The following is a 27,308-nucleotide window of genomic DNA, read 5'->3' on the forward strand; positions in this document are numbered from 1 at the left end:
TCCCCAGGAGCCCCCGCAAGATGGAGTGAAGCCTGGGAATTAGAATCCAAAAAATCCCCGTGGGAGGAGCCTCTTGTGCGCTCCCCGCCCCTGGAAGAAGTCCACCCAGGGCCAGAGATGCGAACCAAACCCCAGGAGCAACTCCCAAACCCCACTGAGGCAGTCCAGTGTTGGGGGCTCCAATCCAGCTCCGACCCTAGATGGATGAGGATCCGGCTATGCCAGAGGTCCTCCGAATCCTAAAATCTGGAAGTAGGGACCCTCTTCTCCCAATGCAGGGCACTGGGATACTGGGATGAGGAAGCCACAGCAGGTGCACCCTGTGTGTACCTCTGCCCCCCGTCTTGCCAGGAACTGCAAACGGGGGCCCCTTATGCCCCACCAGCACCACACCCCTCCCACCCCTTGACCCCCAAGACTCACACACCTCTCACCACTCCTGCTAAGTCCACACTACCCCGCCCCAGACAGGGTGGGCACAGCCCCCAGGACCCACCTGGATAACCGTCTCTAGTGTCAGCTCGACCTCCTGTGCCCCCGCCAGCCCCAAGGTCATGGGGGGGAGGCTGTGAGCACTCCTCCAGCCCCCTTTCCCAGGACCCCAAGACTAGCTCAGTCAGCACGCGCCACAGCCAGGCTGCTGTGCTGAGCACCAGGCAGATTAAGCTTAAATCCGGCGGCGCCCCCATGTGACCACCGGGGTGGGAGGAGCGGGATGGGGGCTGAGGGGGGAGGGGATGGGAAAGGACAGGAGAGGAGGGAAGCAGAGGCGGGGAGCCGAAGGAAGAGGAAGGATAAAGAGAGGGGAGAAGAAGGGAGAGAAAGGAAGGGAGGAGAGAGAAGAGGGAATGGGGGTTGAAAAGGAGGGGAGGTACCTGGAGGTCAGGACCTCACACACTCTCCACCCTCCACAGGTTGCTGGGTCCTAGAGCCCTCTAAGCCAGGGGATGGGGTCAGTAGCCATGAGACAGGAAAGGCCAGAGTCCTAAGTCTTCAGGACCATCTTTGCTGGCCCAGAACTGGAGTCACATGGTTAGCTAAGAATGCAAGGATTTACAGCATGCTGGGAGCACGCTTTCCCACAACAGGTGTAGGGCAAAGAATGCAGGCTGTGAGGTCACCCAGAGCAGGCTAGGCACTTAGCTGGGCATGAGCGGTCCAGCCTGGACTGATGAGCATTTATGCAACACCTGCAGCATTCCTAGGTCTGACCTAGACACAGTAGCACAGCCTCGACCTACAAATGCCCCAGCCTTGCCCTGCGGGCACTTATTGAGAAGCTTCTGGCCCCTCCACACCCACACCAGCCCCCACTTGCTGGGTGCACCAGCAACAGTGACTTTGCCTCTCTGAGCCTCAGTGTCCTCTTACGTAAGATGTGATAATATTGGCACTCACCTCATGGAGCTGTCTGGGGATGAAAGAAAATATCGTGTGTGCATAACCAGCACATGACACGGTGCCGGGGGGTCACAGGGTCAACACTCAAGAAATACTCATTTCATTCATTTGAAAATCCAAAAGGCACAGTCCCGGTCGAGCGCGGGCGCTCACGCCTGTAATCTCAGCATTTTGGGAGGCCAAGGCAGACAGATCAGCTGAGGTCAGGAGTTTGAGACCAGCCTGACCAATATGGTGCAACCCCATCTCTACCAAAAATACAAAAAATTAGCTGGGCGTGGTGCCACATGCCTGTAATTCCAGCTACTTGGGAGGCTGAGTCAGGAGAATCGCTTGAACCTGGGAGGCAGAAGTTGCAGTGAGCTGAGATCGTGCCACTGCACTCCAGCCTGGCAACAGAGTAAGACTCTATCTCAAGAAAATAAATAAATAAATAAAAATAAAAAAATTAGCTGGGGCATGGTGGCATGTGCATGTAATCCCAGCTAGTCAGGAGGCTGAGGCAGGGGAATCACTTGAACCCGGGAGGAGGAGGTGGCAGTGAGCCAAGATTGTACCACAGCACTCCAGCCAGGGTGACAGGGCAAGACTCTGTCTCAAAAACATAAAATAAAATAAAATAAAATAAAATAAAATAAAATAAAATAAAATAAAATAAAATAAAATAAGACTAGACCAAGCGTGGTAGTTCAGGTCTGTAATCCCAGCACTTTGGGAGGCCAAGATGGGAGAATCACTTGAGTCCAGGAGTTTGAGACCAGCCTGGGCAACATAGCAAGACTCTGTCCTACCAAAAACAACAAAAAAATGAGACTGATAGTACCTGCCACACCTGGCAGGTGGTGAGCTATTAGCCAATGGTGGCCACTGTTCCTTTCGTCATTAGCATCATGTGTCTGGGCTCCTGTCCTTACAGTTGTAAGCCCTGAAAAAGGACAGGAATTGCTCATTCGAGGAGCTCCACTTTTAAGACACAAGTCTGCTGAAGTTCCCAGCTGAACAAAGCTCCTTCCTTCTTTAACCTGGTGTCTGAGAAGTTTTGCCTGTGGCTCGTCCTGCTTCACTGCTATGCCTCAGCCCTCGGCCTCTGGGTGCCTTCTGCTCCATGCTGTGCCCTAAAGGGGGCATATTCACATTATCTCATTAAATCCTTACTTTGACCCATTTCCAGATGAGAAAACTGAGGCTCAGAGAGATTGGGCTCTCACCTACTCAAGGTGACATGCTTCAGGGAAGTGGTGAGCCCACAGCTCATTCCACTGTGACCAGCAGCCTCCCAGTAAGTGACTGAAGGGCAAGGCCGAAGCATTTGCACTTTGAGACTCTACTACTGTATCGAGGTCAGACCCAGAATGCCACGGTGCTGTACAAATGCTCATCAGTCCAGGCTAGACCGCTTATGCCCAACTAAGGGACCTGTCCTGCAGATGGAAAACCAAGAGACAGGGCAGAAAAGATAAATGTTGCCAAGTTGCAATGGCAAGCAAGCCAGATTTGGGCAAAACTAAACCAGCCACTGTCCGGGTGCAGTGGCTCACGCCTGTAATCCCAACACTTTGGGAGGCCGAGGCAGGTAGATCGCTTGAGATCAGGAATTCTAGACCAGCCTGGCCAACGTGGTGAAACCCCGTCTCTACTAAAAATACAGAAATTAGCTGGGCATGGTGGTGGGTGCCTGCAGTACCAGCTACTCGGGAGGCTGAGGCACAAGAATCACTTGAAACCGGGAGGCAGAGGTTGCAGTGAGCTGAGATTGCACCACTGCACTCTAGCCTGGGTGACAGAGCGAGACTGTGTCAAAAAAAAAAAAAAAAAAAAAAAACTAAACTAAACCGGCCAGCAGCAGAGAGCTGCCACTACAAACCACAGGGATGCCCACTCTTCTCCCTCTAGGCAGCCTCCAAAAATCCCCACTACAGGCTGCACACCTGCCTATCAGAGCAGGGGGAAGCCACAAATACAAATACCCCTGGGCCAGCATGTCCAGCCCTGCACGCCCAGCTCAGCAGAGGGGGCCCCAGATGTCCTTGGGGGACTGAACTGAATTGTTCTGTGCCTTCTCCTGACCACGGCCCTAAGGGTTGGGGGAAGGGGACAGGATATCAGCCCCTGGCACCAGGTGACACCCACCCTTGGCTCCATCCCCAAAGTTCTCCTGCAGAGTCCTGCTGGGTTCTGTGGGTCCCAGGAAGTCACATCTGAACCCTGTGTATGTTGTATGTGTCCACTACTTCCACCCAATTCTCCAAAAAAAAAAAAAAAAAAAAAAAGACTGAATTCCCCTTAGAAATCTGGATGCCAACAGCTTCAGCATCTGGCCACCTGGACTCCAATCTTGGCTCACAGACCCTGCGCCAGAGTCTTCACTTCCCTGAGCCTCAGTTTCCTCATCTGCAAAATGGGATAATAATGGTGCCTGTCTCTAGCATGAGCATCAAATAAAATACCCCGTGCTAAGCTATATGCCTGGATATGGTGTGGCAGAAGCTGCAATGTGCTCACCACAAAGCATTTCCGATTCTCTTAGGAATATGGCTGAAAGCCATTTCCCAGACTCCTTTCCAGTCAGATACGGCCACGTGGTCAACTTCTGGTCCACAGAATTCAGACAGAAAGAAAGCGTGCCACGTTAGGCTTGGCCCATAAAATTATTTCTCTCCTTCCTGCTCCATCAGCTAGAAGGAAATAATTCCAAGGTCCTAGGGGATGCTGGAACCACAAGACAGAAGGGATCTGGGTCTCTGGGTCACCACATAGAAAGCCACCAGCCAAACGCCCAGCAGGACTTTTCATGAATGAGAAATAAACTTCCATTGTGCTAAGCCTCTGAGGATTCAGGGTTTCACTATCACATTAGCTAGTGTTACCTTAATTACTACCAGCAGTTAAATAGCCGGTAAGTGTTGGTTATTATTACTGTTATCATTACTATCATGAGTATTATTGGCTCTTTCTAGTACCGAAGCTAGAACCCTGTGCCTTGTTCTAGATGCTGAGCCATTATTTGGTGACCAAATACAGAAGAGATACGCTTTGTACCCTTCCCTCCCCACTACCACCCTCCAAACCTGCCTTTTGCCAGGGTTAGCGGCAGGAACTAGCCAAAAAGCTCCTCAGAGATTACTCATTTCAAACATAGCAGTACCTCTTATCCGCTTACCCCTTCTTTATCCTCCTGCTGCTGACTGGAAATTATGACAAAAATATTGAACCAACCATGAGCCAGTCCCTGTGCGCAAAATGTTACATCTGTCCCTTACCTGCTTTAACATTCCCGGCACCACTCTACTCACTTTACAGATGACAGGATGAAGTCTCAGCAAAGTTACATAATTGGCTCCAGTGCACCCAGCCACAAAGAGCTCAAGTCACAGCCGCGACCTAGGTGTGCCTGATTCCAAAGCGTTTTTGTTTTTTTTTTGTTTATTTTGTTTTGCTTTGTTTTGGAGATGGAGTCTCGCTCTGTCACCCAGTCTGGAGTGCAGTGGCACGATCTCGGCTCACTGCAACCTCTGCCTCCTGGGCTCAAGCAATTCTCCTGCCTCAGCCTCCTGAGTAGCTGGGATTACAGGTATGCGCCACCAAGCCCAGTTAATTTTTTAATTTTTAGTAGAGACAGGATTTCACCATGTTTGCCAGGTTGGTCTCAAACTCCTGACCTCAAGTGATCTACCTGCCTCGGCCTCCCAAAGTGCTGGGATTACAGGCATGAGCCACCACGCCCAGTCCAGAGTCTTAAATAATAACAGCAAGCTGGGTGATCCCAACACATTGGGAGGCTGAGGTAGGAGGACTGCTTGAGCCCAGGAGTTTGAGACCAGCCCTGGCAACATAGTGAGACTCCATCTCTACCAAAAAATACAAAAAAAAACTGGCTTGGCATGGTGGCATATACCTCCTGTAGTCCCAGTTCCTTGAGAGGCTGAGGCAGGAGGATTGCTTGAGCCTGGAAGGTTGAGGCTGCAACGAGCTGTGGTTGTGTCACTGCACTCTAGCCTGGGTGAAAGAGCAAGACACTGCCTCAGATAAACAAAAACAGTAACAGCAATGACTGCCATCCTGCAGCGCCTGCTGTGTGCCTGGCACCACCCCAGGACTCCGATGTGTATTACATAAGCCACTGCCTGGACTGCTCAGATGGCTCCCCAAGGGTCTCTCTGCTTCGATGCTCATCCCCTCACCCCACTCAATTTCACACAGTAGAGGTCATACCCCTCCCCTGCCCAAAGCCCTCTACTAGCTCTTACCGCACCTAAAATGAAGTTCAAAGTCCTTCCATGGCTCACAGGGCCCACCAGATCTGACTGCACCCCACTTCTCCCACCTCATCTCCTCTCTCCCCCTCACTCATGGCCTTATTTTATTTTATTTTATTTTTTGAGGCAGAGTCTTGCTCTGTTACCCAGGCTGGAGTGCAGTGGTGCACGATCACGGCTTACTGCAACCTCCGCCTCCTGGCTTCAAGCGATTCTCCTACCTCAGCCTCCTGAGTAGCTGGGATTACAGGCAAGCACCACCACGCCCAGCTAATTTTTGTATTTTTTTTTTTTTTTTGGAGACAAAGTCTGGCTTTGTTGCCCAGGCTGGAGTGCAGTGGCACGATCTTGGCCCACTGCAACCTCTGCCTCCGGGGTTCACACCATTCTCCTTCTCAGCCTCCCGAGTAGCTGGGACTATAGGCACCCGCCACCACGGCTGGCTAATTTTTTGTATTTTTAGTAAAAACGGGGTTTCACCGTGTTCTCCAGGATGGTCTTGATCTCCTGACCTTGTGATCCGCCCGCCTCGGCCTCCCAAAGTGCTGGGATTACAGATGTGAGCCACCGCGCCCAGCTAATTTTTGTATTTTTAGTAGAGATGAGGTTTCACCATATGGGCCAGACTGGCCTTAAACTCCTGATCTCAAGTGACCCACCCATCTTGGCCTCCCAAGGCGCTGGGATTACAGGCGTGAGCCACCACACCCGGCTGCTCATGGCCTTCTTGATTCCTCAAACACCATGCATGCTCCCACCTCTGGGCCTTTGCACTGCCATTTTCTCTCCCTGGGACGCTCTTCCCCCTTCCTCTGCACAACTCACTGCTGCTTGTCAGCCAGATTTTAGCTCAAAAATATCACCTTCTGAGGGAGGTATCCCTGACTCCCAGCTAAAGACGTCCCTCCAGTGGCTGTTCCGTTTTCTCCAACATGTATGTTGTCTGACTCCTTTTTTTTTTTCCTTTGAGACAGGGTCTTGCTCTGTTGTCCAGGCTGGAGTGCAGTGGCAAAATCATGGCTCACTGCTGCCTTGACCTCCTGCGCTTAAGGGATCCTCCCACCTCAGCCTCCTGAGTAGCTGGGACCACAGGTGCGTGCCACCATGCCTGGCTAGTTTTTTACTTGTTGTAGAGATGAGATGTTGCCCAGGCTAGTCTCCAACTTTTGGGCTCAAGCGGTCCTCCCACCTCAGCCTCCCAAAGTGCCAGGTTGGCTTAGTTCACTGCCACTTCCACAGTGCATGGGCTAAGGCCAAAGCTCCACGAGGAGCTGCTGAATGAATTAATGAATGCGAAGAGCCAAGTAATAATATAGGATGTTAAATGGAAAAAGAAATGATTCCCGTTGGCTCTGGCTGGGGTCATGTTGGGCCAAAGATGGTGTCAGCCGCAGACGGGGATCACTGAAGGACACCAGCGAACACATCCTGCATCTGCCGCATCCCAGAAGTTCAGGGTGAAAACCAGGCAGTGACCCCCACAGGGGCCACCTGGGTGGAAAGGGGGCCTCCCCTCCAAGGGCTGAGAGAAAGACTGGGGAGGGGAGGGTTAAGTCAGGCAAATGTGCGCGGGTGGGGAGCCTCCCAGATCCAGGGGTTGAGTCCTGGAGTCTTGCCTGAATCCCGCTGGCCTCAGCTCCCGCCACAAGATCTGTTTATTAAGCACCTGCTGTGAGCCCAGCTAAAGAAAACAGAAATCTCTGTTTTCTGGCGTAAACAGACAGATGGAACCATGAAGGCCCCCTCCCCAGGGTCCCCATTCCCCAGTCAATCGTCTTCCCGAGGGAGCTGTGAGCTGGTCACCAGAGGGGCAGACATCCGCCCCAGCATGGTCGTCAAGCTTAGGTTTGTGTGAAAATCAGGAGGGCGCTAGTTCAAAATGCCCACTCCAGAGGCGCTGCCGGGCCCAGGGGCCTGACGCCGCATGCTGAGAGGCGCAAGGGCTGCAGGGCCCCATCCCCGCACAGCATCCGGCGGCCCTGCCTTTGTGGCCAGCCCAACTGCGCGCTCTAGGCCTCAGTTTCTGCATCCGCACAACGGAGATGCTTCCGACTCGACAGGGCTGCAATGAAGACGAAACCGCGTCCCACACTAGGAGGGCAGTACAGAGCGGGGACCGCAAGCAGGAGCTGCAGAGGGCATCTGCGGGGGGCAGTGGCCGTCGCGAGGGCCACGGCCGCCCGCGGAGCGAGGGGACCCCGGCCGGCGGAGGGACGGCTGCGCCCTGCAGGCCGCTGCGCCCGAGCAGGCCCCGGCCTCCTGTCGTGCCTCCGGCCCGCGACAATCCGGGCAGGATGGGCGGCAGGACGCAGCGGGGCATCCGCGGAGCCCGTCGGGAACGCTCACTTGGCCTCCGGTGCCGATCAGCAGCGGATGAGGCGCCCACAGCGTCCCCAAATCCGGGACGTGGCTCCAGCCCGTCCCCAGGCGCGCGGCCTCCTCCGCCGGGAGCGCGTCCGTCCCGCCCCCGCGCACGCGCGCGCCCCCGGCCTCCTACCTTCGCGCGCCTTCGCCGCAGCCGCTGCTGCCGAGGCCAAGCGGGCCGGACCGGGCAGGGGGAACTGGGGGCGGAGCCTGCTCCGCGCGGGAGTGGGGCGGAGGCGGGGGCGGGGCCGGGAGCCGGGAGCCGGGAGCCGCGCGCAGCGGGGCTTACAGAGGCTGGCCTGGGCGGACACGCCTACTGCGCCCTCCGGCTTGCTGCTTCGCACCGCCGGGCAAGCCAGGCGCCTCCTGCAAGCACGAACGAGGATTTCAGGCGAACGAAGCACGACCCCCAAGGCCTCGCAGTTGCAAGCACAGTGCGGGATCGAAACCCCCACCCTGCTGCAGAGTCCCCCTGCAGTCTCGCCCGGCCTTAAAGGCCTGAAACTCCTGAGCACTGACCCTTCGCCCAGCCAGACGGAGGGGACATTTCATGCTAGCCCCGTCACAGCCCCCAGCGACGATCCCGAGGCTTCGGTGATTTGACCCGTCGGAGAGAATGCCTTTGTTTTGCTAACTGAGGTATAGCCCTGAGGAAGGCACTCTGGCCTCAGTTTGTTCGGTGATTTGACCCGTCGGAGAGAATGCCTTTGTTTTGCTAACTGAGGTACAGCCCTGAGGAAGGCACTCTGGCCTCAGTTTGTTCGCAAGACTCAACCTGCAAGCGCTTGTCTCGTGTCCTTTCCACTGTATGTTCGTTCCACCCCCTCACTGGACTTCGACCTCCTTCTGTTATTGAAGGCATTGGATGAAATTATTCTTTTTTTTTTTTTTTTTTTTTTGAGGGAGTCTCGCTCTTATTGCCTAGGCTGGAGTGCAGTGGTGTGATCTCGGCTCACTGCAACCTCTGCCTTCGGGGTTCGAGAAATTCTCCTGCCTCAGCCTCCTGAGTAGTTGGGACTACAGGCGCCCGCCGCCATGCCCGGCTAGTTTTTGTATTTTTAGTAGAGTGTTTCACCATATTGGCCAGGCTGGTCTCGAACTCTTGTCCTCGCGATCCAGCCACCTCGGCTTCTCAAAGTACTGGGATTACAGGCATGAGCCAGCGCACCCGGCCAAGATCATTCATTTTCAAAAGGTGAGGCAGCTCTGAATCTCCAGGGCTAAAAGAGGGATGTGTTTGGTTTGAAAAGGCATATTTAATTTAATGATTTTGTGTTTTTTCCAAACACAGTACCCAGAAAGAACGGCCAGCAGGCCCGCGGCTGATGGTTGGGTTCCATGTTTCCTGCGTGGTAAGGAGGGAAGCAGTGGAAGTTTCATTTTTGTCAACGAGGAATCTGTTTGTAACATCTGAAAAACTGCACTAAAGGCTGCCAGTGTGTCCTTTGGGCTCTGAAACCCAGCCCAGTGCAAGCAAGGCTGTGGCCTGGACCAGGACCCTGCTGCAGGGAGGCACATACTTACCTCCTTGGCGGGGCCTCCAGCTCCCCTGTCTGTGAGGAGCTTAGGTTCCCTGCTGTGCTGACTCCTTGGCTCTGCTCAGCTCAGCCTGACCCGGCTACGGTCCTTTGAATCCCCAGGGCTGCCACCCACCGGTCACCCTGTCCTGTCACCAGGTGGTGACTGGCCCAGTGACCCCCAGGACCACCCACCAGCAAAGAATCATGCCAGGTGCTCACCTGCTCACTGCAGAGGATTCTAAATCCGCAACTCAGGTAACAGGGAAACAAGTAACTGATTGGAGTTACCACCCTGAGGTTGCTAAGGCCAAGTGCCTGCCAAATCCAGCGGCTAGGCTGGGGAGGACTCTGCCCGCCATCAGCAGAACCACATTCACTGGGAGGTGTAGAGGACAGTGCTCTGGTTAACTGGATTTGCTGGGCATCTGAAGGCTAACTTGCAGAGTCTTTTTTTTTTTTTTTTTTTTTTTTTTGAGACAGAGTCTTGCTCTGTCGCCCAGGCTGGAGTGCAGTGGCCGGATCTCGGCTCACTGCAAGCTCCGCCTCCCGGGTTTACGCCATTCTCCTGCCTCAGCCTCCCGAGTAGCTGGGACTACAGGCGCCCACCACCTCGCCCGGCTAGTTTTTTGTATTTTTTTAGTAGAGACGGGGTTTCACCGTGTTAGCCAGGATGGTCTCGATCTCCTGACCTCGTGATCCGCCCGTCTCGGCCTCCCAAAGTGCTGGGATTACAGGCTTGAGCCACCGCACCCGGCCTATAATACTCTTTAATTCACGTTTCGGTGAAGCGGTATGCACAACGGTAGGCTCCCCTCTTCCTGTGGGTTTGGGTTTTACCTCGAAAGGGGCTGTCAGAACAGAAGTTTCAGGGAAGGGGCCAGAGCCCAGGGAACTTTCCTCAGGTGATGGTGATGGAAGAAATGGCACGGCACGACAAGAAGGCTCAGAGTCTTACTCTGTCACCCCCCAGGCTGGAGTGCAGTGACACGATCTTGGCTCACTGCAACTTCTGTCTCCCGGGTTCAAGCAATTCTCCTGCCTCAGCCTCCGGAGTAGCTGGGACTACAGGCACGCGCCACCATGCCCGGCTAATTTTTGTATTTTTAGTACAGACAGGGTTTCACCATGTTGTCCAGGCTGGTCTCAAACTCCTGACCTCAGGCTCCCAAAGTGCTGGGATTACAGGCGTGAGCCACCACACCCAGTTTAACCAAGAGTATTAAACCATTCTAATTTGTCAAAAGAGTCACACTGATTTTTAAAAAAATAACATAATGGGCCAGATGTGGTGGCTCACGCCTGTAATCCCAGCACTTTGGGAAGCCGTAGCGTGCAGATCATGAGGTCAGGAGTTTTAGACCAGCCTGACCAACATGGTGAAACCCCGTGTCTACTAAAACTACAAAACTCAGCCGGGAGTGGTGGTGTGTGCCTGTAATCCCAGCAACTCAGGAGATTGAGGCAGGAGAATCGCTTGAACCCAGGAGGCAGAGTTTGCAGTGAGCCGAGATTGCAACACTGCACTCCAGCCTAGGCGACAGAGTGAGACTCTGTCTCAAAATAAATAAATAAATAAAATAAAATAAAATAAATAATAATAACGTAATGAGCTTTTTCATATCTTCATATATTATTTACATTATTTAAATTGTTCAAAACATGAAAGATTGCTCTCTGCTATCAACTTCATTTCATTTATTTTATTATACCAAACTATCAAGACCATTAATTTAATCTACAGCTAAATCTATTATTTTTTCATGTTAGAAATTCAACAAGAAAATGTGTTTCCCCAGTGAAACCTCCCATTTCAAGCAGAGCTTGCAGTGAGCTGAGATCACACCACTGCACTCCAGCCTGGGCTACAGAGCAAGACTCTGTGTCAAAAATAAACAAATAAATAAATAAGCATAAGTAGTAAAAAATGAAAATAAAAAATAAGACACAGGGTCTTGCTCTGTTATCTGGGCCAGAGTGCAGCACGGGCAATTATAGCTGACGAACTTGGAACTTCTGGGCTCAGGCAACACTCGTGGCTCAGCTTGCCTTGTATTTTTTTAGAGATGAGGTCTTGTCCTGTTGCCCAGGTTGGTCTTCAACTGCTGGCCTAAAGCAATCCTTTCCACCTCAGCCTGTTCAGTTGCTGGGAGTACAGGTGCAAGAACATGCTGCCTAGCATTCTACTAAAACAATTTTCAACAAACTCTTAATTGTCTTTCTTTTTCTTTTCTTTTTTCTCTTTCTTTTTCTTTCTTTTTTTTTTTTTTTTTTTTTTTTTTTTTTGAGACGGAGTCTCGCTCTGTCACCAGGCTGGAGTGCAGTGGCACAACTTGGCTCACTGCAACCTCTGCCTCCCAGGTTCAAGCAATTCTCCTGCCTCAGCCTCCCGAGTAGCTGCGACCACGCCCAGCTAATTTTGTATTTTTAGTAGAGACAGGGTTTCACCATATAGGCCAGGCTGGTCTCGAACTCCCGACCTCGTGATCCGCCCCCCTCAGCCTCTCAGAAAGTGCTGGGATTTACAGGCGTGAGCCGCCATGCCCAGCTTGAGCCGGGAGTCTCACTCTGTCACTCAGGCTGGAGGGCAGTGGCACAAGCATAGTTCCCTGCAGCCTGCCTCAGTCTCCCTAGTAGCTGAGATTAGAGTCATGCATCATCATGCCCTGCCAACTTAAAAAATTTAGCTAATACTTAAAAATTTGTAGAGACAGGGGTTTCACTCTGTTGCCCAGGCTGGTCTCCAACTCCTAACCTCAATTGATCCTCCCTCCTCAGCCTCCTAAAGTGCTGGGATTGCAGATATGAGCCACCATACCTGGCTTAATTTTCTTATTTTAATTTTATATAAGTAATTATTATTGTTCCTAAGATAATTGGGGCAGTGACTCCTTTAACATTTTAGAGACCTAATCTGTCTATTCACTTCACCGAAAGAGTATGGCAATTTGTTTCATGAGAAAATATCCTATATTTATAAAGCAGGAAAATTACTTCCACCAAACTAGGGGGCATTCTCAAGAAACCAATTGTGCTAAGTAACATCACTTCAGGTGAAAAGAGAGGCAATGGTATCTATCAACAATGTTTATCAGTGAAGGAAATAAACTGAAAAAATATGAACATCATTAGCTCCTTGGAGGGCCTTCATTGCTGAAAATCTGAGTAATATTGTGATACCCTTTTGAGTCGGGCAGAACATTCTCTTTCTAGGGCATGTAACAGTGGGTGAATAATTTCTTTTCATTCATTTTCATTAAGGACTGAACTTCCTTAATGTTCTGGAGATTATTAAATTTGATTTGTATAGTTGTGAAAAGTGCTGATTCCATTGCTTGTATGTGATCATATAAATCTTTTCTCTCCTTTCTGTAGTGTGGTTTAAACTTAATCCTTAAAGGACATGTATTTGAATTTTTCAGCTGGTTACAAACCTGAATACACCAATCAAAGAGAACTGCTCCTTACATGCTACAGATTTAGTTTCCTTCCTGTACTAAGATGTCTTTTAGATATAGTAAATTTGTTCAAGCCAAGAGCTCCTTTGGAAGAAAGTTGGGTGGGAGGGGGGACATTGAGTAGTAACATCACTCTTGTAATAGAGACGCCACTCTTGCAGATATTGACAACTATTGGACCCATAATATTTTTACCAAACATTGGAAAGACAAGATCTGAACAACTTATCATTGCTGCAGTCTCAAGTATCAGGAAGTACCATTATTCTCAGGACAATAAACGGACAATAAAAAAGACTCACAGACCAGATTAGCTGTCATGGTCAACAGGGACAAGGGTCAACACGACCCAACAGAGATTGTCCCCAGAAATTCACTTCATAACCTCAAAACCAAAAACCCACACTGATGGCAAAAAAATAATGATGCAACAATGTGTGTGTGTGAGACAGAGTCCTGTCCTATAGCCGTACTTAGTGGGTAAAAGCCAAAGAGCTCAATTTCTGCTCATGATACTTAATAGAACATGGGGAACAAGAGCCAATAGCTCAATGGGTTCAGATCTGCACCAAGTGCCTGCTGGATGCAGGATTGTACTGTCTCCAATAATGTGTCTCAGATGGACTAATTCTTTTTTCTTTTTTTTTTTTTTAAGACAGAGTCTTGCTCTGTCACCCAGACTGGGGTGCAATGACGCGATCTCAGCTCACTGCAACCTCCGCCTCCCGGGTTCAAGGGATTCTCCTGCCTCAGCCTCCTGAGTAGTTGGGATTACAGACACAGACCATCACGCCCGGCTATTCTTTTTTTTTTTTTTTTTTTTTTTAATGCATTTTTAGTAGAGACGGAGTATCACCATGTTGGTCAGGTTGATCTCGAACTCCTGACCTCAGCTGATCAGAAGTAGGTGAGGTCAGAAAACATACCCTGGGAGAGGCCGGCACGATGCTCAGAACCACCATCGCTAGCCCTGGGGTTTTCTTCTGTAGTGGAATTCATGTAGTGCAGGGACAAAACCAATCAGATACTTCTGGGAGTTAAAAAGAGATGCATTTACAGTGCAATTTGAGAAGGGGTATTAAGGAATTTGCCAGGGTACTGACCCGTGTCAGGTGTACACCGCAGGTTGAGAGAGGGCTAAATAGTTTCTGCGCATGAAGGTGATAAGCGAGGGCCTGAAGAAAGAGGGACACGGGAGGACCCTGGCACCAGAAATAGGAAAGGGCTGCTTGGAGGTGGGAAGGATGGGTCGGGGTGCTATCTAGAAAGTTGCCTGGCAATGGATGTAGGATGTGTAAGCGAGACCTCAAACAAGAAGCTGTCGCTTAAATAAAGTCTGAAGAAAGACAAGATACGTAAACGGCAGGAGATAGTAGGAAACTGGACCCGGCTCCACATAAAACTTCCCGCCTTATACTTCAGGGAGGATCGCAGCGCATTTCGGCCAAGACAGGTTCTGACCTGCGGGCCTGGATGAATATGGGCTAGGGCAGCCGGGCACCGGCAGAGCCGTTTCCCTACGCAAAGTAAGCGTGTTATGTCTACAACCCAGCGGGGACAGTAGAGCCCCAAAGGCCTTGCTTTCTTCCCAAAGAACAGCCCCCGTCTACGTAGTTTCTACCTGGCTCTAGGAGGTGAGAACACATTCCCCGATAGCACAGAAATCCTACAAACGCGTGTGGGAGCTGCCGTTAGAAACAGAGGCTGTGTAAAAAGTGACTGGGGGTTAGAAAAACACAGAGAATGAGAACCCAAGAGACTGGAGACTTTGGACCAATCTCTGCAAAAAGAGGGTCCTTACAAAGGAAAGAGCTGTGCGGCCCTCACTCAAGTTAGCTTGTGTTACAACCGCTGACGCTCTTATCACTTCTGGTAGAGAAGCGACATGTTATTTTCCTATTCCCAAGTCATCCACTGCTAAAACTACACGTGGAAAGCTACCTCAAGCTACAAACCCACAGACGAAAGAAATAACCCGTACTGTACAGTTTATTCTTTAAACACAAAAAGTCAGGGGAAAGCGCGAACGCAGTCCCCCACTACCACAAATTATGCAGTCGAGTTTCCCACATTTGGGGAAATCGCAGGGGTCAGCACATCCGGAGTGCAATGGATAAGCCTCGCCCTGGGAAAACCACCTTCGTGATCATGGTATCTCCCCTGCCAGGTAAGTATGAGTGCCTACACCTCCGCCCCGCCACAGCCTCATACGCCTCACCCTTTACACTCACGGTCACTTGCCACGCGCACTCCCGAGCCCTTCTAGCCCTGACACACAGCTGGGCTTCTCAAGTCCTACCAAAGGTCCTGAACCCGCTCCACGGCATGGAAACTCCTTCGTGCCGAAGCAGCAGGTGGCGAAGAAGCAGCCCTTTGCGCTGCCTCATCTACATAGAAGTCGCCTTATCCGTGATGTCAGCGACAGTGCCCTGCCCCGTCCCCGTCTGCCTTTCTGCCACTCAGCCGCCCAATCCGCTGCAGGAGCGGGCAGGGGGAAGTGACGTCTGCCTCTCCCTTTTTCCCTCCCGCCCCGGCATCTGTTCTCTCCCAAAGAAGCAGGTCCCTAGCCTGTGTTGCGGAGCAACCTTTCCGCGGCCAGATGGATCCTGGGCACCCTTCTTCAAATAATGGCTTTTAATTCGCAAAAACTCCTGTGCGGAACGTTTAGGATTACAAAAGAAACCGGTTCTCTTCACATCCTTATCCTTGTGATGTAGCATTCCGCTTGAAATTGGAAGCCGTTTACTATCAGAGAGAAACCGTATTTATGAAAGTAAAGAGGCAGGTCGGATGACTGCAAACCAGCCTTCCTTACTGGTTTTATCACTGGTAATGTTATAAAGACAGTTGTCCAGTCTCATGAATCTTGTTGCTTGTTTTCCAAATTCAGGATTGTAGAAAACTGTGCTGCCCCAGAAGAGATGGTTGGACACTCTCAAGCGTGGTGTTGGACTTTGTCATCTCTTGGGCAGCCATCTCCAGACCTTAGCCCTTACCTTGTGTTAGTTTTTTATATTCTGCAAAGACAAAACCAAAATAATCCAAATTTGACACAACTACCCGGGATACATCTTATTTGAGATGTTTAACAAATGCCTGGATCATCTTTTCTTACATATTACGCAGCAAACACTGTGAAGTAAGCAAAGTTGGAATGGCCAAGTCAAAGACTATTTGAATATTTACAAGTAGATTTCAAACAAGAGTAATACAGGGTGGTCACAGGATAACAAATTCTAGGCAGTAGATTTAGATGACTTAAGGCTGTGGGCTCATAAAAGGCTGGAAAACCAGGGTGTGGACCAAGCTGGCTGAGACTGACTGGACCCAATGTGGTGCTGGATTGGACGGAAGTTTTACCTAGACCGTCATTATATGCTCATTAACATACTAAATCACACACCCACCAGTGCCATGACGGCTCTGAGACCATTATTTGATGTAAAAATGGATGGCACCAGATTTCCGAGAAATCTCCACCTTTACCCGGGAATTTTCATGAATATTCCACTCCTTGGTTAAAGAAACCCATCAAGATGAAACCCCACAACCTATTGTTCTCTCTCCGGTATACCCAAATTCCCCTTTCTTGAGTGTGTACTTTTTGCTTTGCAATAAATCTCTTCTTTCACTATTTGCTGACTCATCCTTCACTTCATTCTTCAGGTGGTGTCAAGAGCATGGACACCAGAGCTGGGGTCGAGATCCCCCCCAGTTTCTGGGGATGTCCCACAGCCCACCAGTATCAGATTCTATTCCATTGCTCAAATCACAAAACATGGAGTGGAGAGTTCTCCTTGGAGATCATAAAGTAAAGATTCTGTGGCATGGTGGCCAGTTTAGTCACTGGAAGGCATGGCAGAATATTGAAAATGAGGGATTAGGTGACAGTGTAGTAACTGCTGAATACTAAATACTGGATCCAGGCCCCATTCCCTGGAGATTGACAGGGAGACACATTGTCCAGGCAGTAGTGGAGAAATACTTTCTGTGTATCTGACCAGCCTTTGTGGAAAGAACTGGCACCATCCTGCAGATGTAACCGCCTGATGGGTTCTTCCTGCCTAATGTACACACAAAATCAATTCATGGAGACCATGGCATTGCAGTAAAGAGTTTCATTGACACAGGCCAGCCACGACATGTGGGAGAGAGAGTTGTTACCCAAATCAATCTCACTGAAAGCCTGGAGGCAATGGGTGTTTCAGATAGTTTGGTGGGGAGGGGGCTGGGGCTTGGGCGGTGCTGATTGTTGGGGATGAAATCACAGGGATGTGGAAAATGGCCCTCCTGCATTCAGTCGGCTTCTGGGTGGGGGCTAAGGGACTGGTTGATTTTCAGGCCAAATGGTGCCATCCAGTAGTCAGAAATGCAAAAGCCTGAAAAGACAACTCAAGAGGCCAATCTTAGGTTCTACAATAGCGATGTTCTTCACAGCAGTCATTGGGGAAGCTGCAAATCTTGCGACCTGTGGAATAATGGCTGGTAATTATTTAACGAGGCATACATCTTAGTAGAATTCAGGCCTCTTTCATCCTTCTAACTTGGTGGCCTTTCATGAGTTTTACAGGGGTAATTTAGTTTTGGGGAAGGTTATCATTTACACCAACCTTTTTGACTGTCCCCAACCTTTTTGGCACCAGGGACTGGTTTCACAGAAGACAGTTTTTTCATGGAAGGGGGTGGTGGATGGTTTCCGGATGAAACTGTCCCACCTTAGGTCATCAGGCATTAGTCACAGTCTCATAAGGAGTGCGCAATCTGGATCCCTCACATGCGCAGTTCCCAATAGGGTCCGAGCTCCGATGAGCATCTAATGCTGATGCAGATCTGACAAGAGGCGGAGCTCAGGTGGTAATGCTTGAAGGCCTGCAGCTCACCTCCTGCTGTTCGGCTGGGTTCCTAACAGGCCATGGACCAGTACCTGTCCTGTGGCCCTGGGGGTTGGGGACTGCTGATTTAAACTATAAACTCAATTTTTCCCAAAGACAGCTTGGGAGAAATTGCACAGGAGTAAGCAAAGCCAGCTAACCTGTGAGGCTAGAACCAAGATGGGGCCAGCCATGTCAGCTTTCTCTTATTGTCATAATTTTGCAAAGGTAGTTTTTGAGGGACTACACTGGACACTTGTTAAAAACATGAGACAGATTTTATTGTATGTGCTACAATAGGCAAGATAGACCACCAAAGAACTGAGCTCAACCTGAAATACAGCAGGAGGAGTTGAAGATTATAGCCAACTGGCAAGATAAGAAAGTCAGTGGATGGAAAATTACTAAGAGGAACTTGATTAGCTATCAAAAGTGGTTGGGAGGACTCCTGCTAAACTAGACTCAACAGTATTCTTTTCTAAAACTGGACTTGGCAGGCCAAGAACTAACAGAGAAAAGGGCTCAGAGGAAACTACTGAGGTGTGGTGAAAGATGGAGTCCTTGTCAACTCTACACTGAAGCTTCTGCAAATAAACAAAGACCAATTAAATGGAAAAAGCAAAGGCCATTTATTCCGAGCTTGCTATACCAGGGAGTCAGTCACTGTGACTTGTGTTTTGGCAGAGACTTGAAGGCAGTCAGGAGGGTGGGAAAGCTTTTTAAAAAGAAAGGCTTCAGGTACGCTTGGTCTGGAGGCTGTCAGCATGGTGAAGCTGTAGATAGATGAAGGAAATCAAAATATTTTACCCCAGAATGTATTTCTTTGGCATATTGTAAGATGGCTGTCAGAGAGCCAGCAAACAGAATTAACTCTGCAAAACTGTCTTTTGTAGGGGAAATTTACACCTGCAGAGAATCTTCATTAATCCAGCCTTACCTTGTCAGGATTGAGAAATAAAAATAAGCCTTAGGCCCTACAACCAACTGAACGGACTTTTTCTAGAGAAGGTTCTACTGCATGGGGAATATTTATATATATGCAACAAAAGGTATTTGCCACCACACATACATCTCCCTGCTCAGCTAAATATATCATCTAAAGTCATGTGATTGTCTAGTACAACCTTAGCCAGTGAATAAATAGCTTTTTATTGAGCTGCAAAAGAGGCCACAGTTTCATCAGCAATGTATTTCTTTCTTTTTCTTTCACAGACAGTGTCTGGCCCTGTGGCCCAGACTGGAGAGCAGTGGCACCATCATAGCTCACTGCAGCCTCGAACTCCTGGACTTAAGTGATCCTCTTGCCTCAACCCCCGAGTCACTGGGATTACAGGCCAGAGCCACCATGCCTGGTTTTCATCAGCAATGTTTCCTGAAGTTACAGAAAGATTTGTAATCCTGGGAGGAAACACTCCCTTGAAGCAAAGGTGTTCACTCCCCAAAAATGCAAGGAGCTATCTTCTTGATAGCCAGGCAGATAATTCTCAGGTTTTGCCCCACAGAATCTCTATCTAAAATAGCACAGTGGTCATGCCTAGTGAAAAGTTTGAGGGAAGTCGCCCAATGTTGGGTTTTTCAGAGCTATATACATACATATCCTAAAGGACACTGTCCCTTCATCATTCCATGCTGTTAGACATTTATAGGGCCATGGATGGTGATCTCCTACAGACTAAAATAAGTGCTGTTGCAGAACAGGTAAGTGTACTACAATTTGAGTACATCAGCTTTTGGGCATTTTAAACCATGGGTCAGACATGTTAGAGCGAGAGGGCAGGTTGATAGCAAGAGGGAGTGTTTTAGCAAGAAGGGGTGTTTTAATTTTCCAATAGCAAAGTGATGTTTGCCACTGTCATTTCAGAGTAAGGGGATAATTTGTTGTTGTTTGGTTTTGTGGATTTTTTCATTTGTTTGTTTGTTTTTGAGACAAGGTCTCATTGTCACCCAGGCTGGACTGCAGTGGCATGATCAGGATTTACTTCTGCCTTGACCTCATGAATTCAAGCAAACCTCCTTTCTAATCCTCCCGAGTATCTGGGACTACAGGCACGTGACATCACACCCTGGGGTGTGAACTGGGATTTGATGTTTTCAGTCGGCTCCCTAATGGAATAGGTTCCCTTACTATTCTAGAATACAGATTGTCTTCATGATTATCATTCTCATGTACGTTATATTTCTACTACTCTGCTAATTTTTTCTTCTTTCTTTTGTTCTTTTTGAGACAGAGTCTCCCTCTGTCACCCAGGCTGTATTACAATGGCAGGATCTCAGCTAACTGCAACCTCCGCCTCCCAGGTTCAAGTGATTCTTTTGCTTCAGCCTCCTGAGTAGCCACCTGGCTAATTTTTGTATTTTTAGTCAAGACAGGGTTTCACCATGTTGGCAGGCTGGTCTCGAACTCATGACCTCAAGTGTTCCACTCGACTCCGCCTCCCAAAGTGCTGGGACTACAGGCATGAGCTACCATGCCTGGCTCTCAAACCATTTTAAGTAAGCAAAGACAGATTTGTCTGGCTTTTTAGTACATTGCTGAATTATCCTCCAATTTGCATTTTTAGGAAGGACCTGGGGAATGGCAACATGGAGATATTTGGCTAAAATGTGAACATTTCATGTTCTGCTTCAGTCTCTGTTTTTTTTTTTGTTTTTTTTTTTTGAGTCTCGCTCCTCGCCCAGGCTGGAGTACAGTAGCTCGATCTCAGCTCACTGCAAGCTCCGCCTGCCGGGTTCACGCCATTCTCCTGCCTCAGCCTCCCGAGTATGGAACTATAGGCGGCCATCACCACGCCCGGCTAATTTTTTGTAGTTTTAGTAGAGACGGGGTTTCACCGTGCTCGCCAGGATGGTCTCGATCTCTTGACCTCGTGATCCGCCCTCCTCAGCCTCCCTAAAGTGCTGGGATTACAGGCGTGAGCCACTGCGCCCAGTCCTGCTTCAGTCTCTTTGAAAATCCTTCCAATTTGCCTTTTGCAACCAGTTAGTGGCCTTGCCTTCTTCACCAGCATGGGAATTAATTGATAAGGTCAGAATATTTGGGCTCAAAGGTTTCAACAGTTAAGTCAAATTTTCTTCCAAAGCCTGGAGGATCTTGGAGCCTGCTTTAGAAACAGAAGAGTGAAATGTATTTAAATTTAGATCAGGGAAGTCCTTTGTAATATTCTTAATTCACGTTTTGGTGAAGCGGTATGCACAATGGTAGGCTCCCCTCTTCCTGTGTTTTTTTGTACTTTTTTTTTTTTTTTTTTTTGAGACAGAGTCTTACTCTGTCACCCCCCAGGCTGGAGTGCAGTGGCACGATCTTCCTCACTGCAACCTCTGCCTCCCGGTTCAAGCGATTCTCCTGCCTCAGCCTTCTAAGTAGCTGGGATTACAGGAGTCTGCCACCACGCTCGGCTAATTTTTGTAGTTTTAGTAAGGACAGGGTTTCACCATGTTGACCAGGCTGGTCTCGAACTCCTGACCTTGGGCTCCCAAAGTGCTGGGATTACAGGCATGTGCCACCACACCCAGCCTAACCAAGATTGTTAAACCATTCTAATTTGTCAAAAGAGTCACACTGACTTTTTACAAAATAATGTAATGGGCCAGGTGCGGTGGCTCACACCTGTAGTCCCAGCACTTTGGGAAGCTGTAGCAGGAGGATCACGAGGTCAGGAGTTCGAGACCAGTCTGACCAACAAGGTGAAACCGCATGTCTACTAAAAATACAAAAATTAGCCAGGCGTGGTGGCGTGTGCCTGTAATCCCAGCTTCTTAGGAGGCTGAGGCAGGAGAATCGCTGGAACCCGGGAGGCAGAGGTTGCAGTGAGCCGAGATTGCACCACTGCACTCCAGCCTAGGCAACAGAGTGAGACTCCATCTCAAAATATAAATAAATAAATAAATAATAACGTAACGAACTTTTTCATATCTTTATATATTAAATATTTACATTATCTAAATTGTTCAAAAGAATCAAAAAATTCCTCTTTGCTATCAACTTCATTTCATTTGTTGTAACAAACTATCGAGACCATTAATTTAATCTACAGCTAACTCTATTATTTTTTCATGTTAGAAATTCAACAAGAAAATGTTTCCCTAATGAAACCTTCCATTTCAAGCATAAGTAGGCTGGGCGAGGTGGCTCACACCTGTAATCTCAGCACTTTGGGAGGCCGAGACAGGTGCATCAGCGGAGGTTAGGAGTTTGAGACCAGCCTGGCTAACATGATGAAACCCCATCTCTACTAAAAATATAAAAATTAGCTGGGCGTGGTGGCGTGTGCCTTTAATCCCAGCTACTCTGGAGGCTGAGGCAGGCAATAGCTTCAACCTGGGAGGCAGAGCTTGCAGTGAGCTCAGATCGCACCACTGCACTCTAGCCTGGGCTACAGAGCAAGACGCTGTCTCAAAAACAGATAAATAAATAAGCATAAGTAGTAAAAAAAATATAAAATAAAAAATAAGGCACAGGGTCTTGCTCTGTTATCCAGGCTAGAGTGAAGCAGGGCAATCATAGCTGACCAAACTGGAACTTCTGGGCTCAGGAAATCCTCCTGGCTCAGCTTCACTTGTATTTTTTTAGAGACGACGTGTTGCCCTGTTGCCGAGGCTGGTCTCCAACTGCTGGCCTAAAGCAATCCTTCCACCTCAGCCTGTTGACTTGCTGGGAGTACAGATGCAAGACATGCAGCCTAGCATTCTACTAAAACAATTTTCAACAAATTCTTAATTGTCTTTCTTTTTCTTTTTCTTTCTTTTTTTTTTGAGACGGAGTCTCGCTCTGTCGCCCAGGCTGGAGTGCAGTGGCACGACTTGGCTCACTGCAACCTCCGAGTCCCGGGTTCAAGCAATTCTCCTGCCTCAGCCTCCCGAGTAGCTGAGATTACAGGCATGTGCCACCATACCCAGCTAATTTTGTATTTTTAGTAGAGACAGGGTTTCACCATATAGGCCAGGCTGGTCTCGAACTCCCGACCTCGTGATCCGCCCCCCCCCCCCTCAGCCTCTCAGAAAGTGCTGGGATTACAGGCGTGAGCTGCCATGCCCGGCTTGAGCCGGGAGTCTCACTCTGTCACTCAGGCTGGAGGGCAGTGGCACAAGCATAGTTCCCTGCAGCCTGCCTCAGTCTCCCTAGTAGCTGAGATTAGAGTCATGCATCATCATGCCCTGCCAACTTAAAAAATTTAGCTAATACTTAAAAATTTGTAGAGACAGGGGTTTCACTCTGTTGCCCAGGCTGGTCTCCAACTCCTAACCTCAATTGATCCTCCCTCCTCAGCCTCCTAAAGTGCTGGGATTGCAGATATGAGCCACCATACCTGGCTTAATTTTCTTATTTTAATTTTATATAAGTAATTATTATTGTTCCTAAGATAATTGGGGCAGTGACTCCTTTAACATTTTAGAGACCCAATCTGTCTATTCACTTCACCGAAAGAGTATGGCAATTTGTTTCATGAGAAAATATCCTATATTTATAAAGCAGGAAAATTACTTCCACCAAACTAGGGGGCATTCTCAAGAAACCAATTGTGCTAAGTAACATCACTTCAGGTGAAAAGAGAGGCAATGGTATCTATCAACAATGTTTATCAGTGAAGGAAATAAACTGAAAAAATATGAACATCATTAGCTCCTTGGAGGGCCTTCATTGCTGAAAATCTGAGTAATATTGTGATACCCTTTTGAGTCGGGCAGAACATTCTCTTTCTAGGGCATGTAACAGTGGGTGAATAATTTCTTTTCATTCATTTTCATTAAGGACTGAACTTCCTTAATGTTCTGGAGATTATTAAATTTGATTTGTATAGTTGTGAAAAGTGCTGATTCCATTGCTTGTATGTGATCATATAAATCTTTTCTCTCCTTTCTGTAGTGTGGTTTAAACTTAATCCTTAAAGGACATGTATTTGAATTTTTCAGCTGGTTACAAACCTGAATACACCAATCAAAGAGAACTGCTCCTTACATGCTACAGATTTAGTTTTCTTCCTGTACTAAGATGTCTTTTAGATATAGTAAATTTGTTCAAGCCAAGAGCTCCTATGGAACGAAGTTGGGTGGGAGGGGGGACATTGAGTAGTAACATCACACTTGTAATAGAGATGCCACTCTTGCAGGTATTGACAACTATTGGACCCATAATATTTTTACCAAACATTGGAAAGACAAGATCTGAACAACTTATCATTGCTGCAGTCTCAAGTATCAGGAAATACCATTATTCTCAGGACAATAAAGGGGCAATAAAAAAGACTCACAGACCAGATTAGCAGTCATGGTCAACAGGGACAAGGGTCAACGCGACCCAACAGAGACCGTACCCAGAAATTCATTTCATAACCACACTGATGGCAAAAAAATAATGATGCAATAATGTGTGTGTGAGAGACAGAGTCCTGTCCTATAGTCGTACTTAGTGGGTAAAAGCCAAAGAGCTCAATTTCTGCTCATGATACTTAATAGAACATGGGGAACAAGAGCCAATAGCTCAGTGGGTTCAGATCTGCACCAAGTGCCTGTTGGATGCAGGATTGTACTGTCTCCAATAATGTGTCTCAGATGGACTAATTCTTTTTCCTTTTTTTTTTTTTAGACAGAGTCTTGCTCTGTCACCCAGACTGGGGTGCAATGACGCGATCTCAGCTCACTGCAACCTCCGCCTCCCGGGTTCAAGGGATTCTCCTGCCTCAGCCTCCTGAGTAGTTGGGATTACAGACACAGACCATCACGCCCGGCTATTCTTTTTTTTTTTTTTTTTTAATGCATTTTTAGTAGAGACGGAGTTTCACCATGTTGGTCAGGTTGATCTCGAACTCCTGACCTCAGCTGATCAGAAGTAGGTGAGGTCAGAAAACATACCCTGGGAGAGGCCGGCACAATGCTCAGAACCACCATCGCTAGCCCTGGGGTTTTCTTCTGTAGTGGAATTCATGTAGTGCAGGGACAAAACCAATCAGATACTTCTGGGAGTTAAAAAGAGATGCATTTACAGTGCAATTTGAGAAGGGGTATTAAGGAATTTGCCAGGGTACTGACCCGTGTCAGGTGTACACCGCAGGTTGAGAGAGGGCTAAATAGTTTCTGCGCATGAAGGTGATAAGCGAGGGCCTGAAGAAAGAGGGACACCGGAGGACACTGGCACCAGAAATAGGAAAGGGCTGCTTGGAGGTGGGAAGGATGGGTCGGGGTGCTATCTAGAAAGTTGCCTGGCAATGGATGTAGGATGTGTAAGCGAGACCTCAAACAAGAAGCTGTCGCTTAAATAAAGTCTGAAGAAAGACAAGATATGTAAACGGCAGGAGATAGTAGGAAACTGGACCCGGCTCCACACAAAACTTCCCGCCTTATACTTCAGGGAGGATCGCAGCGCATTTCGGCCAAGACAGGTTCTGACCTGCGGGCCTGGATGAATATGGGCTAGGGCAGCTGGGCACCGGCAGAGCCGTTTCCCTACGCAAAGTAAGCGTGTTATGTCTACAACCCAACGGGGACAGTAGAGCCCCAAAGGCCTTGCTTTCTTCCCAAAGAACAGCCCCCGTCTACGTAGTTTCTACCTGGCTCTAGGAGGTGAGAACACATTCCCCGATAGCACAGAAATCCTACAAACGCGTGTGGGAGCTGCCGTTAGAAACAGAGGCTGTGTAAAAAGTGACTGGGGGTTAGAAAAACACAGAGAATGAGAAACCAAGAGACTGGAGACTTTGGACCAATCTCTGCAAAAAGCTGGTCCTTAGAAAGGAAAGAGCTGTGCGGCCCTCACTCAAGTTAGCTTGTGTTACAACCGCTGACGCTCTTAATACTTCTGGTAGAGAAGCGACACGTTATTTCCTATTCCCAAGCCATCCACTGCTAAAACTACACGTGGAAAGCTACCTCAAGCTACAAACCCACAGACGAAAGAAATAACCCGTACTGTACAGTCTATTCTTTAAACACAAAAAGTCAGGGGAAAGCGCGAACGCAGTCCCCCACTACCACAAATTATGCAGTCGAGTTTCCCACATTTGGGGAAATCGCAGGGGTCAGCACATCCGGAGTGCAATGGATAAGCCTCGCCCTGGGAAAACCACCTTCGTGATCATGGTATCTCCCCTGCCAGGTAAGTATGAGTGCCTACACCTCCGCCCCGCCACAGCCTCATACGCCTCACCCTTTACACTCACGGTCACTTGCCACGCGCACTCCCGAGCCCTTCTAGCCCTGACACACAGCTGGGCTTCTCAAGTCCTACCAAAGGTCCTGAACCCGCTCCACGGCATGGAAACTCCTTCGTGCCGAAGCAGCAGGTGGCGAAGAAGCAGCCCTTTGCGCTGCCTCATCTACATAGAAGTCGCCTTATCCGTGATGTCAGCGACAGTGCCCTGCCCCGTCCCCGTCTGCCTTTCTGCCACTCAGCCGCCCAATCCGCTGCAGGAGCGGGCAGGGGGAAGTGACGTCTGCCTCTCCCTTTTTCCCTCCCGCCCCGGCATCTGTTCTCTCCCAAAGAAGCAGGTCCCTAGCCTGTGTTGCGGAGCAACCTTTCCGCGGCCAGATGGATCCTGGGCACCCTTCTTCAAATAATGGCTTTTAATTCGCAAAAACTCCTGTGCGGAACGTTTAGGATTACAAAAGAAACCGGTTCTCTTCACATCCTTATCCTTGTGATGTAGCATTCCGCTTGAAATTGGAAGCCGTTTACTATCAGAGAGAAACCGTATTTATGAAAGTAAAGAGGCAGGTCGGATGACTGCAAACCAGCCTTCCTTACTGGTTTTATCACTGGTAATGTTATAAAGACAGTTGTCCAGTCTCATGAATCTTGTTGCTTGTTTTCCAAATTCAGGATTGTAGAAAACTGTGCTGCCCCAGAAGAGATGGTTGGACACTCTCAAGCGTGGTGTTGGACTTTGTCATCTCTTGGGCAGCCATCTCCAGACCTTAGCCCTTACCTTGTGTTAGTTTTTTATATTCTGCAAAGACAAAACCAAAATAATCCAAATTTGACACAACTACCCGGGATACATCTTATTTGAGATGTTTAACAAATGCCTGGATCATCTTTTCTTACATATTACGCAGCAAACACTGTGAAGTAAGCAAAGTTGGAATGGCCAAGTCAAAGACTATTTGAATATTTACAAGTAGATTTCAAACAGGAGTAATACAGGGTGGTCACAGGATAACAAATTTTAGGCAGTAGATTTACATAACTTGAGGCTATGGGCTGATAAGACGCTGAAAAACCAGGGTGTGGACCAAGCTGGCTAAGACTGGACCCAATGTAGGGCTGGATTAGACGTAGGTTTTACCTAGGCCCTCATTATATGCTCATTAACATACTAAATCACGCACCTACCAGTGCCATGACGGTTCTGAGATCATTATTTGATGTAAAAATGGATCGCACCACAGTTCCGAGAAATTTCCACTTTTACCTGGGAATTTTCATGAATATTCCACTCCTTGGTTGAA

General features: G+C 48.6%; 1 protein-coding gene, 1 long non-coding RNA gene and 2 other non-coding genes across 10 annotated transcripts in view; all 4 read right to left on the reverse strand.

The window, feature by feature from the left end:
* LOC105483163 (rootletin) overlaps nucleotides 1-8,229 on the reverse strand; it is a 59,776-nt gene extending 51,547 nt beyond the window's left edge. For 3 of the 7 annotated variants that reach the window (XM_071099605.1, XM_024793184.2, XM_071099600.1), the window contains exon 1: nucleotides 497-8,106. In XM_071099605.1, the coding sequence (XP_070955706.1) occupies nucleotides 497-556 (60 nt within the window). In that variant the 5' untranslated portion in view covers nucleotides 557-8,106. Of the gene's footprint in view, nucleotides 1-496; nucleotides 8,108-8,154 lie in introns of those variants that run through there. The other 4 variants (XM_071099610.1, XM_071099621.1, XM_071099612.1 and 1 more) reach the window with 4 other exon arrangements.
* Nucleotides 8,230-15,007: 6,778 nt separating this feature from the next.
* Nucleotides 15,008-15,171, reverse strand: LOC112424762 (U1 spliceosomal RNA). The gene has a single exon (XR_011617773.1). It is a non-coding gene; the product is annotated as a U1 spliceosomal RNA (small nuclear RNA).
* Nucleotides 15,022-26,998, reverse strand: LOC139364192 (uncharacterized). Its single transcript, XR_011625577.1, has 2 exons — nucleotides 26,089-26,998; nucleotides 15,022-16,013 (listed from the first exon to the last, which is right to left on the reverse strand). It is a non-coding gene; the product is annotated as an uncharacterized lncRNA (long non-coding RNA).
* On the reverse strand, nucleotides 25,801-25,964 carry LOC112424761 (U1 spliceosomal RNA). Its single transcript, XR_011617775.1, has one exon. It is a non-coding gene; the product is annotated as a U1 spliceosomal RNA (small nuclear RNA).
* Nucleotides 26,999-27,308: the final 310 nt, after the last annotated feature.

This window comes from Macaca nemestrina, chromosome 1 (assembly GCF_043159975.1).
Source record: "Macaca nemestrina isolate mMacNem1 chromosome 1, mMacNem.hap1, whole genome shotgun sequence".
NCBI classification, from domain to species: Eukaryota; Metazoa; Chordata; class Mammalia; order Primates; family Cercopithecidae; genus Macaca; species Macaca nemestrina.